The sequence below is a fragment of the Chiloscyllium punctatum genome, chromosome 32, assembly GCF_047496795.1.
Source record: "Chiloscyllium punctatum isolate Juve2018m chromosome 32, sChiPun1.3, whole genome shotgun sequence".
NCBI lineage: Eukaryota > Metazoa > Chordata > Chondrichthyes > Orectolobiformes > Hemiscylliidae > Chiloscyllium > Chiloscyllium punctatum.
Window position 1 is genome coordinate 31,214,623 of NC_092770.1, and position 14,969 is coordinate 31,229,591.

The 14,969-nt window shown below is 40.9% G+C and overlaps 1 protein-coding gene across 5 annotated transcripts in view; it reads right to left on the minus strand.

Moving 5' to 3' along the window:
* gnptab (N-acetylglucosamine-1-phosphate transferase subunits alpha and beta) overlaps nucleotides 1-14,355 on the minus strand; it is a 92,897-nt gene extending 78,542 nt beyond the window's left edge. For 2 of the 5 annotated variants that reach the window (XM_072552005.1, XM_072552008.1), the window contains exons 1-4: nucleotides 14,194-14,355; nucleotides 6,583-6,792; nucleotides 3,904-3,989; nucleotides 2,520-2,639 (exon numbers count right to left, since the gene is read on the minus strand). In XM_072552005.1, coding sequence (XP_072408106.1) covers nucleotides 2,520-2,639; nucleotides 3,904-3,989; nucleotides 6,583-6,741 — 365 coding nt within the window. In that variant the 5' untranslated portion in view covers nucleotides 6,742-6,792; nucleotides 14,194-14,355. Of the gene's footprint in view, nucleotides 1-2,519; nucleotides 2,640-3,903; nucleotides 3,990-6,582; nucleotides 6,793-10,254; nucleotides 10,357-14,189 lie in introns of those variants that run through there. The other 3 variants (XM_072552007.1, XM_072552006.1, XM_072552009.1) reach the window with 3 other exon arrangements.
* Between the last annotated feature and the right edge of the window lie 614 nt (nucleotides 14,356-14,969).

A 14,969-nucleotide genomic window follows, 5' to 3' on the forward strand; every position in this document is an offset into this window, starting at 1 on the left:
AGCAGCAATGGTAATAATTCAGATGGTACAACAGAAATTCATCCCAGGAAAATGAAACATACTAAGGGGAGGATGAGGCAACCAGATCTGACAATAAAAGTCAGGAACAGCATAAAAGCAGATAATGTGGTGAAGATTAGTGGGAGGCCAGAGGATTGGGAAACCTTTAAGAAGGGAGGGAGGCAAAAGACGGGAAATTATAGACAGATTAGTCAGACCTCAGTCATTAGCAAGGTTTTAGAATCCATTATTAAGGGGAGATTGCAGAGTACTTGGAAGTATATAGTAAATTTGGGATTTAAGTTAGTACGGCTTCATCAACAGGACGTCATGGCTGACAGGTTGAACTCTTTGAGGAGGCAATGAACAAGTTAGACAAATGAGAACAAGTGGACACGATCAATTTGGATTTCCAGAAGGCCTTTGACAAGGTGCTATGCAGGGGGCTACTAAATAAGCTCAGAGCCCACTGTGCTAGAGGCAGGTGCTGACATGGACAAAGGATTGGCTGATTGGGAGAATGCAGAGAGTGGAGATAAAGCAGTCTTTTTCAGGATGGCAGACAGTGACTAGTGGAATTCTACAGGGATCATGTCAGGACTGCAACTATTCACGTTATACATTAACGATCTGGACAAAAGAACTGTGTGCACTGTTGCTGAGTTTGCAGATGAAACAAAGAGATGTAAGATACATGGAGGGTCAAATAGTGTTGTGGAAGTGGGTTTGGCTGCAGAAGGACTTGGAGAGGCTAGGAGAATGGGTAAAGAAGTGGACGAAGGAATACCATGTGGGAAAATGAGAGATTATGCACTTTGGTAGGAAGAATAGATGTACAGACTATTTTCTAAATAGGGAAAGGCTTTGGAAAACTGAAGCACAAAGAGATTTAGGCACCCTAGTTCAGGATTCTCTTAAGGTTAACATTCAGGTTCAATTGACAATTAGAAAGAGAAATGTAATATTAGCATTCATTTCGAGAGGGCTAGAATACAACAGCAGAGATGTCCTGCTTAGGCAATATCAGGCTCTGGTAAGAATATTGTGAGCAGTTTTGGTATTTAAGGAAGGCTGTGCTGGTATTGGAGGGGGTCCAAAATAATCTCAGGAATGAAGGATTGGTCATATTGCAGAGAGAGGATGCAGACTCTAGTTCTGTACTCCATGGAGTTTAGAAGGGTGACAGGAGATCTGACTGAATCTTTAAAGAATACTGAGAAGCCTGGACAGATTGGACATGGACAAAGTGCTTACAATCGTAGGAGAAACTACAACCGAGGGCAGAGCCTCAGAGTGAAGAGTTGAGAAAAATAGCCATGATCAACGATACAGCAGAATCAACTGGGCAAATGGCCTAGTTCTGCTCCTATCTCTTATGGTCTAATGAAAGCCAAGGGGCAATGACTGGATTTTGTCTTGTTGTAAATGGTCATTGCTTGGTACTTGCGTGGTGTGAGTGTTACTTGCATTTATCACGTCAAGTTAAGCCCAATATGGACTAGGAACAATAGGCCCCTTAAGTAGGCCACTCAGCAAGATCATGGCTGATTTAATTTTGCCCTCAACTCTACATCCATAAATACCTCCAATAATCATTCATCATCTTTGTAAACAAGAATGTATCACTGCCTAATTATTTTAAGATTCTCCATCCACTACCCTTTGGGGAAAGAAATTCTAAAGATTCAGCCTTTGAAAAAAGATTCCTCATCAGTGTTTTAAATGGGGACCCCATATTTTTAAACAATGACTCCTACTTCTAGGTTCTTCCACAAGAGGAACCATCCTTTCAATATCCATCAGTCCACCAGAAGTTAGGTGCTGGCGCATGGCTGCGAGTGTGCAGGAAAGGATCTTGAAGGATAGCACACTACCCTGAGGAAGTTGGATAGCTGAGATGATTGACTTCCAACAACCATATTATTTATAATTTACCTAACAATGTATCATATGATAATTATTAGAAAATGTGAATAATGAGAATTATCAGAAAATAATTCACTTCCAGACCAGCAACTGTAGATGTGTAATATAATTTCACTGATGTGTTCACCATATTCGCACTTTAGCATACTTAGGTGTTAAATATACAGTACTAACTTTTATACCTATATACAGTTCTTTAATTAATTCTCAGATGAAGATGCCTGTGAGAAATGTTGCTGGCTAGGCCACTTGGGGCATCTTAGAGTCAACCAGGTTGGTGTGGAGTTACAGAAAAGGTAAGGGTATTAGGTTTGTTTCTCTGATATTTTTAGTGACCCAGTTACCTTAGAATAATCCATCCAGATTCGAAACAACTTTAGCCAGTAGTTCATTTATTTCTTTTATATTAAATTCAAAGTCTCAAGTATAGGATCGGAATCTACACCTCCTGTAATACTAGTCCAGTAACATAGCAATGATTAGTGTAACTTATTTCAGATCTGGACAGAAACCTGGATAATAAGAGGATGGAAAACCAGAAATTGTAAACTGCTGCCCAAAACAAACATTAGATGCTTAAAGGAAAAACACACTTCAGTGCTTGCTGGTCATTCTTCATCTGTTCTCTTACTTCGTGTAGTTCCTTCAGCAAACCTGGATCTGTACCATTCACCCATGTATAGACCACATCAATTGGCATTGGCAGACACAACCTAATACATAAAAAGTATAAAATAGTTACACTTATTCCAATAGTTACATATACTTGCGGAATGATAATTTTCGATATGCTGGAGAACAAAACCTTTCTGTAAAGTACATTACTATTACTTACATAGCAGAGCAATTAATTTCATCAAGTTTTAAACAATTGGCCAATATTTCAGTGCTTTTCTGTTATTTCAAGTGTCTGAAAAGTGCTACAATGTCACAATAATTTTAAGCATATTTCAGTTAAGGTAGTGTACAACCTGTGAGCTTTACTCTCCCCAAAACATCTGGAAAGTAGCTGTGCACACAAACTCAATTAAATTTTAATACACTTGAATACTTTGCTTGAAGCATTCTTTCAATGATTAGCACATCTAAGGTGAAGATAACAACTGATCCTTTCAAACTTCTGAGCAAAAACCTTTTTTCTTACCAAATGGTTTAACCACTCCCTCAAACTCTATATTTACATTTTATACTGTATACTAGAGTAAACTTTATTTTCTTTATTTGGCACCCATATGGACTCCAAGCCTGCCAATGTATACTGTACATATACTGATGCAATGTTAACCCATCTTTCATTGCAACATGTGCCAGCTAACATTCATTGGAAATAATTTTGTCCGAGACGAAAGGTTGTGGATTCATGTCATACTCTAAACTCTGAAGTACAAACTTGAGGCAGGAACTTTGGTGTAGAACTGAGAGAGTTTGCGATGTTGCAGATGAAATCCTCTGTGTTAAATTAAGGACAAGTCTTCTTTCAGTGGATTTAAAAGATCCTATGGCATTATTTTGAACAGCAAGGGTTCCTGGTCAATATTCATCCCTCAATCAAGAAATTATCTCATCAGTGTCATACTATACTTTGTGGGAGTGTGCTAAGCGGCTGTCACCTCTTCCTTAGGTCACAACAATTACTCTTTAAAAGTACTATTTGGTCATAAAGTACTTTAAGACATTAAGGTCATGAACGCAGCTATACAAATACACATCTTTCTTTTTAAGTTCTAACTTTAACACAAGGGTATGTTCACCATTTCTTGGAGCATTCCTGATTAAAAATCAGCATTTTGGCTTAAATATATCTGAACGTACATTACTTTCAGTTGCAAAGGAACAACTGATGTGCCCCTTTAATAACCAATCAACAAAACAGATAGAAAGAAAGATTGAACATATTTTAATGTGTTCAATTCTTTCATTTGCAATCTGCAAGATTCAAAACAAGCAACCACGTGTCTGAGACTCCCTGTATTTTACCTATTTTGGAATGATTTTCCAGCCATATTGTCACGATAAGAATCAAACATGACATGATATTGGTCTCTGCTCCATTCCAAGACAACCTTGAAAAAATAATCAAATTGAAAAATAAATTTAGAACATTTTCCATTTCCATACAAAACATTTTCCTATACAGTTCAATGCAATCTTAAGAAAATTGTCCTAATGGACCAAAGTTTAATTTCACGAGATGCATGGGAAATTAAATATCTTGAGCTGTAAATGTCAATTAAACGGGATTATATTCCATACTCAGTAGTAGCCAGGTGTAATATTAAGGCCCAGGAGGAATTTTAGATTGAAACAGTCTGAAGAAGCTTGTGAGAAATTTACTCCACTGTGGAAGGTGTAACTGTAAAGCTTCCATATCAGGACAATACGAAAGCAGGAGCTAAACCATTAACAATTATTAAAACCATAGATTATTCCAGTGCCCCAAATTTCTAATGTAAAAATTTGAAACTAGCAAGGCAATCAGTAGTCATAACATGAAGAGCAAAGTAAAAATTCACAAAGAACAATTATTTGACCATTTTTGTATCTGTACATAGGAAAAGGAAAAGACCAATGAGCCCTCAAGCCTGCTGTACCATTCAATAAGATCATGGTAGCCATGTCACCTAATTCCACAGATCTGTCTTTGTCTCAAATCATTTGCTTACTTTAGATAACAAAATTCAACCAAAATAATAATTGACCCAATGCCTGAGGAAGAGAGTTCTACATTTCTACCTTTTGCAGAAAAAAACATGTGTCTAATTTTACTTCTGAAAAGTCTAGCTCTAGGTTTTTGTCCATATCTTATTATCCTAGACTCCTTAAAACACATCAACAGTTTCTTTCAATCCATCTTCTAAAGTATGATCGAAACACTCTTAATCTTCTGATTTTCAGGGTTACGCAATCTGAGTATGTTAAATTACACCTCATAATTTAACCTTAGAGTCTAGGTAGTATTCCAGTAAATCTACCATACTATTTTTCCACAATTAACTTAATCATCCCAAGGAATGGTGCCCAGTTCAGATGAGAGGTTACCCACCTGGAATGTTAACTCAGTTCCGCTCTCACCAGCTGCTGCAGGTCATGCTGAGAGTTTTCAGCACTTTGCTGTTTTTATTTCATAGCTGACCAAGATTATTTTAAAATTGAGTTATAAAATAGGCACAAAAAGATTGTGTTTCTAATTTACAGTCTACTTAATTATCAGGAGAACTCCAACTTCAATCAAGTAGAATTTCAAAAGAAATCCACAAAAATTAATAAATTAATTTATTTAGCATTCTATTTAGTTTGGCAAGCTAAAAGGTTACTATTAGGTATAAGGCCTGGAGAAATAAAAAAAATTTAAAAATTCAAACGTACATTTCTATGCTATACTGTTATCACAAATTTCATTACACTTGTAAAATAAATTACTGAAGCTACAATATTAGCTTATTCTGGTGCAGTGCAAAAAATCGTCAAGAGAAAGTGGAACACTACAAACAACTGTAATGGTTACTTAGGTTAGAATTATCAAGTGACACTCCTATGTACTCCTCCGCCATTTCCACCACCTACAAACATACCCCACCATCAGAGATACATTTCCCTTCCCACCTCTATCTGCTTTCCATAAAGACTGGTCCCTCCACGACGACATCATCAGGTCCACGCCCCCCCAACAACCCACCCTCCCTTCCCTGAACCTTCCCCTGCCACTGCAGGAATTACAAAACCTGCGCCCACACCTCCCCCCTCATCTCTGTCCAAGGCCCCAAAGGAGCACTCCACATCCATCAGAGTTTTACTTGCACTTCCACATGTCATTTTCTGCCTCCATTGCTCCCAATGCGGTCTCCTCTACATTGGGGAGACAGGACGCTTGCAGAGCACTTCAGAGAACATCTCCGGGACACCAGCATCAACCAACCCCACCACCCTGTGGCCGAACACTTCAACTCCCCCCCCCCTCCCACTCCACCAAAGGACATGCAGGTCCTGGGCCTCCTCCATCACCACTCCCCAAGCACCTGACACCTAGAGGAAGAATGCCTCATCTTCCACTTGGGGACCCTCCAATCCCATAGCATCAACGTAGATTTCACCAGTTTCCTCATTTCCCCTCCCTCCACCTTATCCCAGTTCCAACCTTCCAGCTCAGCACCGCCCTTATGACCTGTCCCATCTATCTGCTACACCCTCCCCTCCGACCTATCACCTTTACCTCCATATGCATCCACCTTTGCATCCTCAGCTACCTTCCCCACCAGCCCCACCCCCTCCCATTTATCTCTCCACCCCTGAGGCTTCTTGCCTCATTCCAGATGAAGGGCTTTTGCCCAAAACGTCGATTTTCCTGCTCCTCGGATGCTGCTGACTTGCTATGTTTTTCCAGCATCCCACTCTCTACGCTAATCTCCAGCATCTGTATTCCTCACTTACTCCTACTATATACTTTGTTAATTATAATACAAATCTTATTTGATCTATCAAAACAAAGCATGGGTTGAAAAGTGGCATGCGCATGATCTCTCAAATTTGTTCTAACCAATTCTGAAGAAAATACCTTAGGAAGAAAAATATGGTTACACGTGGGAGGCTCATTTAGCTAAATTTGCCCATAGTAACTTATTACATTTGTAATTATGCATAATTTTGCAAGTTCCTTACCTCTCCAAACTGAAAGCCTGACACAATCATGAGCACTAACCCACCAAAGCAGAGGTAAAGGCCATATTGATGGGATAGACAGGTGTATGTCTGCCTCTGAACCAACTTCAGCAATGAATTGAAGACCATGGCCAACCTGTCATACTCCTGCACAAACATACACCAACCGCTCCTCAAAGTCGCAAACTCATTTTTAGCAGGGATAAATCACTGCAGAAATAAAAGAACACAAAAACTCTCATATTATATGTACACTAAAAAAATTCAACAGTTCAACATAAAGAAGCATCTGAACCCTAGGGCGTGTGCTTAAGACTGGCTACCATTCATGCTCCCATGGCAAAGTGCATGCCTCTATTTATTTAATAAGTGACCCAGAAAATCATACCCAACACAAAAACTGCAAATGTAAAAAATTAAAATCACATTGACTGGCAGGAAACATGAATGTAATACAAACATACGTGAAACCAATTATTTCTTAAAATTATAAAGCAAAATATAAATTTACTTTTGATATAAATGCAACTTGGGTGTTCAATAAAAAGACCAAACCTTTTAGCTGTCACATATTCTGTATTTTCAAATATTCACTTTGCTACTATCAAGCCTTTTCTTTCTTGCCAATTCTCAATCTAGTAAATTGCATTTTAGTAATAATGTGGGCTACACATTGCTAATGTCTCTCTATATGAACCGTACTGGTCTTGATGCAAACAGCTACTTTAAGGCAGTTCTGCTACCATCAGTGTTGTTGACCTCAGAAGTGAATGTAGGTTAACAGTGCATTCAAAAAATGTTCTTTCAAGTGGCATTAAAAAGCATAAAATGCAGTCAAACACAATTAAGTAATCGCTTTGCGAGTTTTGAGAAGATTTGTAGCTCAGGTTGAGGTTTTGGATGTAGGTTTGCTCGCTGAGCTGGAAGGTTCATTTCCAGATGTTTTGTTACCCTACTAGGTAACATCTTCAGTGGGCCTCAGGCAAAGCAATGCTGAAAATTCCTGCTCTCTATTTATAGGTTTGGGTTTCGTTGGATCGGTGATGTCATTTCCTGTGGTGAAGTCACTTCCTGTTCATTTTCTCAGGGGTGGTAGATGGGGTTTAACTCTATGTGTTTGTTGATAGAGTTCCGGTTGGAATGCCATGCTTCCAGGAATTCTCGTGTGTCTCTCTGTTTGATTTGTCCTAGGATAGATGTGTTGTCCCAGTCAAAGTAGTGTCCTTCCTCATCTATGTGTAAGGATACCAGTGAGAGAGGGTCATGTCTCTTTGTGGCTAGTTGGTGCTCATGTATCGTGGTGACTAGTTTTCTGTTTGTTGGTCCAATGCAGTGTTTGTTACGGTCCTTGCAAGGTATTTTATAGATGACATTAGATTTGCTTGTTGTCTGTATAGGGTCTTTCAAGTTCATTAGCTGCTGTTTTAGTGTGTTGGTGGGTTTGTGGGCTCCCATGATGCCAAAGGGTCTGAGTAGACTGGCAGTCATTTCCGAGGTGTCTTTGATGTAGAGGAGAGTGGCTAGGGTTTCTGGACGTGTTTTGTCTGCTTGCTTGATGAGGACGAACACTACTTCGACTGGGACAACACATCCATCCTAGGACAAGCCAAACAAAGACACGCACAAGAATTCCTAGAAGCATGGCATTCCAACTGGAACTCTGTCAACAAACACATCGAGTTAGACTTTATCTACCAGCCCCTGAGAAAAGGAATAGGAAGTGACTTCACCACAGGAAATAACATCACCAACCCAAAGAAACCCAAACATATAAATAGAGAGCAGGAATTTTCAGCATTGCTTTGCCTGAGGCCCACTGAAGATGTTACCCAGTAGGGTAACGAAACGTCTGGAAATAAACCTTCCAGCTCAGTGAGCAAACCTACATCCAAAAGTAATCTCTTTTTTAAAGAAAAATACATTAATCTTTTCTCATGCAAAGATACTCACAACATCCTCAGGGTTACCACTGACATGAAACTGAACGAGATCAGACCCATAAATGCTGTGCCTACAAAAGCAGATCAAAGAAGCTTGAAGTCCTACAACAACTGGCTCACCACTGACTCCTCAAAACCTGTCCACCGTCACAAGGCACAAGTCAGAATATGATAAAATACTCTTCACTTGTCTGAATGAATGTAGCTCCAACAACATTCAAGAAACTCTACACTATTCAGGACAAAAAGTACCCCATCTATGACCTGCAATATCAACGCCCTTCAGTGGACAGTGGCAGCAGCACGCACCACCTACAAGCTGTGGTGGTAACAACAGCTGCAACAAAACCACATGAAAGCATCCTCCAAATCCATAAACTCTCTATCGTTTAGAAGAACAGCAGATACATGGGCATGCCACCACCTCAAAGCTCCCCTTCTGGTCACTCGCCATCCTGGCTTGGAACTATATCACCATTCTTTCATAGTCACTGTGGTTAAGATCCTGCAACTTCCCTCCCCCACCTTGTCAAACAGCACTTGAGTGTGCACACACCATAAGAAGTACAGAGTTTCAAGAAGCCTATTAAAGATTAAAGATGGGCAATAAATGCTGGACTAGCTATTTAATTAATGAATATAAACACTTCATGCTCTATGCTTTCTATGTACAACCATGTTCTCATAAGGAACTTTACTAACACTAAGTGACGTCAAGCTATGTTTTAACAGAATTTTTAAAAATCTTATTAAAGAAATAAATTACACCTTAGCAGAAAATATTATGCAATATAGCATATATATTCCTCCAGTTATAAAAACAGCAACATTACCCAAATTACTATGGCCAATCGTAGAGATTCCCTAACTTTTGAAACATTATTACAAATAATATCAAAGATAAAGTCATGAAGAGTTACAATTTAATAATTTGTTTCAATATGTTTGAAAGAAGCTCTGAAGATAAGATTATTTGCCACAAAGCACAATGCACCACAGCTGTTGCTATTAATATCCATCATCCAACTACACTTGAAACATTGCTCCTTTGCTTTCAATTACCCTGCTCAGAATAAACATTCAACCAAGTTGAAAAATTCTAATGTCACTAATCCAATTTCAAAATGCTGCCCCACAGAGTAGCGTATGATTTTCAGAAATCCTGTAACCCTATTTAATAGAATGCATTTGCTTTATTCAGCCACCATTAGCTGGTAATTACTTTATCCCCGATATATAGATCAATATAGTTGTCGATCTCTATATCCTTCCAATTTATCAATTCAATCTCAGGTCTTAAGCTGAATTGTTAGCCAGCAACGCAATTTTTTCAATGGGACTGGAACTCAAAATCACTTATTCTGCCATGCAAAAATTTTTTTTAATGAATATAAAGTATACACAGAAACATAGAAAATATTAACAGGAGCTGCCCATAAGATATAGGAACAGAATTAGGCCAATCAGCCCTGCTCTGCCATTCAATCATGGCTGATATGTTTCTCAGGGAGGAGAAAGTGAGGACTGCAGATGCTCGAGATTAGAAACGAACACATGGTGCTGGAAAAGCACAGCTGGTTAGGCAGTATCCAAGGAGCAAGAAAATCGATGTTTCGAGCATAAGCCCTTCATCAGGAATGAGGGCTCGTAACCTCATTCTCCTGCCTTTTCCCCGTAGCGCTTGATTCCCTGGTCATTTCCCAACTCAATGACTTTCTGTCAGGCCACTCACCCCTACATACAGCCTTCATCTGCAGTCCTCACTTTCTTCCAACCCAGAAATCAGACTGGCAAAACAGAAGTTGCGGGAAAAGCTCAGCAGGCCTGGCAGCATCTGTGAAGAGAAACCAGAATTAACATTTCAGGTCCAGTGACCCCTTTTCGGAACTGAGGAGAGGTCACAGACTGGAAGCGTTAACTCTGATTTCTCTGCATAGATGCTGCCAGGTATGCTGAGCTTTTCCAGTAACTTCTGTTTTCGTTTCTGATTTACAGCATCTGCAGTAAATAGTTTTTAATCAGTCTGACAAAGCTCTGTTGTTCTCTCTCCATAACCAGAACATCCATCCTCATAAGGAGACCTAAACTGCACATAATACTCTAGATGTGGTCTCACCAAGGCCTTGTACAATTGCAGCAAGACATTCCTGCTCCTGTACTCAAATCCTTTCATTATGAAGACTAACACACCATTGCCATCTTCACCACCTGCATGCTTACTTTCAGCAACTGGTGTACAATGGCACCAAAGTCTTGATGCACTTCCCCCTTTCTAAATTTATTGCCATCCAGATAATAATCTGTCTTTTTGTTTGCTACCAAGGTGGATAACCTCACATTAATCCAGGTTATATTCCATCTTCCATATATTTGCCCAGAGTCAACTTGTCCAAATCACAGAAACATCCCTGCATCCTCCTCATTGTCCACCCTGCCACTCAGCTCCCACTGACACATCAGTGTCTGCACCCTATTCAGTTAAATTAAATCCTGGAGCACTTTTTGAAACAGATATGGCACCACACTTGAGTTACATTGCAAGCACAGGTGAAGGACAATTCCTCCAAGCAGCCTCAAAGTATTAAAAACCAAAAGAACTGCACATGTTGGAAATCAGAAACAAAAAACAAAATTGCTGCAAAAGCTCAACAGGTCTGGCAGCATCTGTGGACAGAAATTGGAGTTAGTGTTTCAGGTCCAATGACTCTTCCTCAGATGGGATGGTAGCTAGAAACAAGTTGGTTTTCATGCAAAAGATAAAGGGGGAGGGGATGGTTAAGGAGTAAACAATAGGTGGAAATAGAGCTGAAGGAGAGAGCTGTTGGACAAAGGAGAGGATAACAATTAGTCTAAGAGAATCAATGGGGAGTATTAGTGCCTAACAATGGATTGTATGTAATAGCAGAGCATGTGGTAACAAGGTATGGTATTTGGGATTGGGATAAGGTCATGGGAAAAGCAACTTCAAAATGTTAGTGTGCAGAATAAGTGATACCATATTCTGGATTCATAAAAGTTCCAAAATAAACTTACAGAGGGAGCAACAAGCAAAATCAAACCATTTGGTCTTACTATATCGTTTTGTAAAGTCAAAATCACACCCATCTGACCAAACAGAATAATAGAATCATCTAAATACTCCAGCATGGTTCCACTTGGAGAACAAGATGGGACACCCAAAGGGGATCTCTATACTTGACAATGTGAGTTTCTAATTCAGCCCAACTCAGGAAATGCAATTGCAAGGTGAACTACATACTGATTAGAGCTGTTTACGTTGTGAACTTGGCGCTGTGAAAAACCCAATTTTTTCATAGTCTTGCCTCACTGCTGAACAGATCTAAACTGAAGGCATTATGAACATATCTTGAGATTCACACAAGCATTAGGTATGCTGGTTCAAATCTTATAATCCTCTGAAGTTCCACAAAATATCTATAAACTCTGAAGTGAAACCTTAAACATCTACTGCATACTAAATTTAAAGTATGATTTTATCATCTGTACATGGTGATTTTCACTTCAATGAATGTTAAACTGAGATGTACAACAAGACCAGGTTGTAGAAACCTAAATTCCTTCGAAGAAGCCAGGCTAACACCCATTCTTGCTTTGACCACAAACTGGATTAAGTGTTGAACCAGTTCCTGAAGACTGAGCTCCCTCAAGTTGCTAAACACATTTCAAACTCAGGTGCAGTTAATATATGATGTTTAAAAAATGCAGACAATGAACACTCTTGAAATGCAAAGCAGAATGTACAGTATTGCAAAGCAAAAAGTGAAATCAATATCTTAGGCATCAATTCTCTATCAGTCACAAAACACTTAGAATAGAATCGGGACAAAAACAGTTACTGACAGACCTCTTCTGTACCAGTGAACTTTTAAATTTTTATAAGTTATTAGCCTTTTTAGTTAAAAACTGTGGAGAGAACAGTTGTGCAAACATAGAAAGCAATTATCTCCCTCCATGATAACAGGATTAAAAATTTCCCCAATTTTGTCACCAGCGTTCAAGCTTCCACGAGCCAGACTCAAGAGTGCAGTAACAATGGAAACACAGCCTTAGGCTGCGCAATTATAATAAACAACATTCAGTCTGGAAATCACTTCTTCACTTCCCTCATTCCTATCATTCATAAATTCCTAAATTTACTCAACTTTCCATTAGCCTCCAAGCTCCTCTCTAGCAATGCCATCCAACCCCATCCCAAGTCCTGCCATTTCAATTCACCACAGCTGTGCCACTCTCACATCTTCTGCTTCTTAGCCCAAAATTCTCTCCAAACTCTACCATCTGCTCACTTTGAACAGAAAGTCAGTGAAACCATGCCATCTATCCCAACAGCCTCCCAATGCACCTGTACCTAGTCACCACTGCAGATATTAAATCAGCCTTCTCAAGACTGAACCCACAGAAAGCAACTGGCCCATACAGAGTGCCCAGCCATGCACTCAGATCCTGTGTGAACCAGCTGGTGGGAACATTCGTGGACATCTTTAACCTTGGCTTACTACGATCTGATGTCCCCACCTATTTCAAGCCCCCTACTATAATCCTTATATACTCATGAACGAGACCAAATTCCAGCCCAATTCCATTTACAATTTACATTTGCTGGTGCTACCACCGTTGTGGAGCGGAGAACATGCCCCTGTCTGCATCAATGGTGCTAAGGTGGACAGGGTCGACAGCATCAAGTTCCTGGGAGAAATGATCACCAACAATCTACCTGGTCCACCCATTTTGACATAGCAGTCAAGAAAACACAATAACATCTCTACTTCCTCAGGAGGCTAACGAAATTCAGCATGTCCACATGAACTCTTACCACTTTTATAGGTCCATCATAGAAAGCATTCCATCTGCATGCGTAGTTTGGGGACTGTTTTGACTGAGACCAAGAAACACAGTGCAGCCCATCTTGAAAATCAGCCTTCCATCCATTGCCTCCACCTATACTGCCCTCAGCCTTGGAAAAGCAACCAACATAACCAAAGACCTCTTCCACTCCAGTTATACACTCTCCCATCGGACAGAAAATGTAAAAATTTGAATACAGGTATGAACAGATTTAAGAACAGCTTCTTCTCTGCTGTTATCAGACTTCTGGTCTCACCCTCTACAGCTGTAACGCTGTATTCTGTACTCTGTTCTGCTACCCTGATACACTCTGTATGGTGCAATCTACCGTGTAACACGCAAAACACGATGCACTGTATCGTTGTAAGTCCAATCAATCATCTGCTGAAAATGTGTTGCTGGAAAAGCGCCGCAGGTCAGGCAGCATCCAAGGAGCAGGAGAACCGACGTTTCGGGCATGAGCCCTTCTCCTGCTCCTTGGATGCTGCCTGACCTGCTACGCTTTTCCAGCAACACATTTTCAGCTCTGATCTCCAGCATCTGCAGTCCTCACTTTCTCCCAATCAATCATCTGTACACCTCTCCCAGTTGGCAGGGCTGCCATCTCCACATTCCTTCCTGACATCCCTGGCCATTCTGGCACTTCGCCGTATCCCACCCACCCACCAGCCAGCTCCATTCCCTCTTCCCCATTCACTCCCACTCCAACTCCAGCTCCAGCCCCAGCCCCAGCCCCAGCCCCATGGTCTTCCCCTAGGCCGAGGCGGGGTGGTTTCTTTTTGCACCGACATTGTGTCTAACCTACATAACGACAGTGTGAGGAAGACCTCCCTCGGTCAGACGATCCCCCGGCGGCCGCTGTGTGTGACGGGGAGAGGAGAGGAGGGGACACACCGCGCGCCGCATTCAAACAGCGACAAGATTCCAAACCGACCGCGGCAGTACTGCCAGGCACGTGACTCCTCCGCTCCCAAAAACCCAGCGAGGAACGTCAAGGCGCATGCGCCAATGCCGGCCCCCCGACATTCCCGTGTTAGGCGCATGCGTTTTGCCGGCGCGCCGGGACGGCCGTGGAAGCGCGTGCGTTATTGGCACCAGCAACGGCGAAAGCGCATGCGTTTTCACGGACGTGTCAAGGCGACGAAGAATACGCATGCGAATTAAACGTTCAAGGACCCCCCCGTCGCGGGAAGAAGTAAGGTTGATAATACGCATGCGCTATTTCCTCCCTTTACCCATAGGGGTCCCCTTGAATAGCTGTGCTGCTGTTTGATCACGTGAGTGCTTACTTGTGTTTACCTGGGCAACACCTTGGCGAATGAACTGAGTTTTATACAGCTGCCCTGACACATGGGTCTAGTGCAGGAAAGTGAGACTAGTATAGGTGGCAGTATTTCTTTGGCAATACAAAGTTGATGGGCTGAAGGGCCTTTTCTACACTGTATACTTTGGAGTTTAGCTCAGTTGGTTGTTGGGCAGGTTCGCATTGCAGAGTATCATCAAAAGCCATGGAGGCAATGTAATAAAATGGAATGTCTACAGTGCACAAAAAGTTAAACATCACATGACACCAGGTTATAG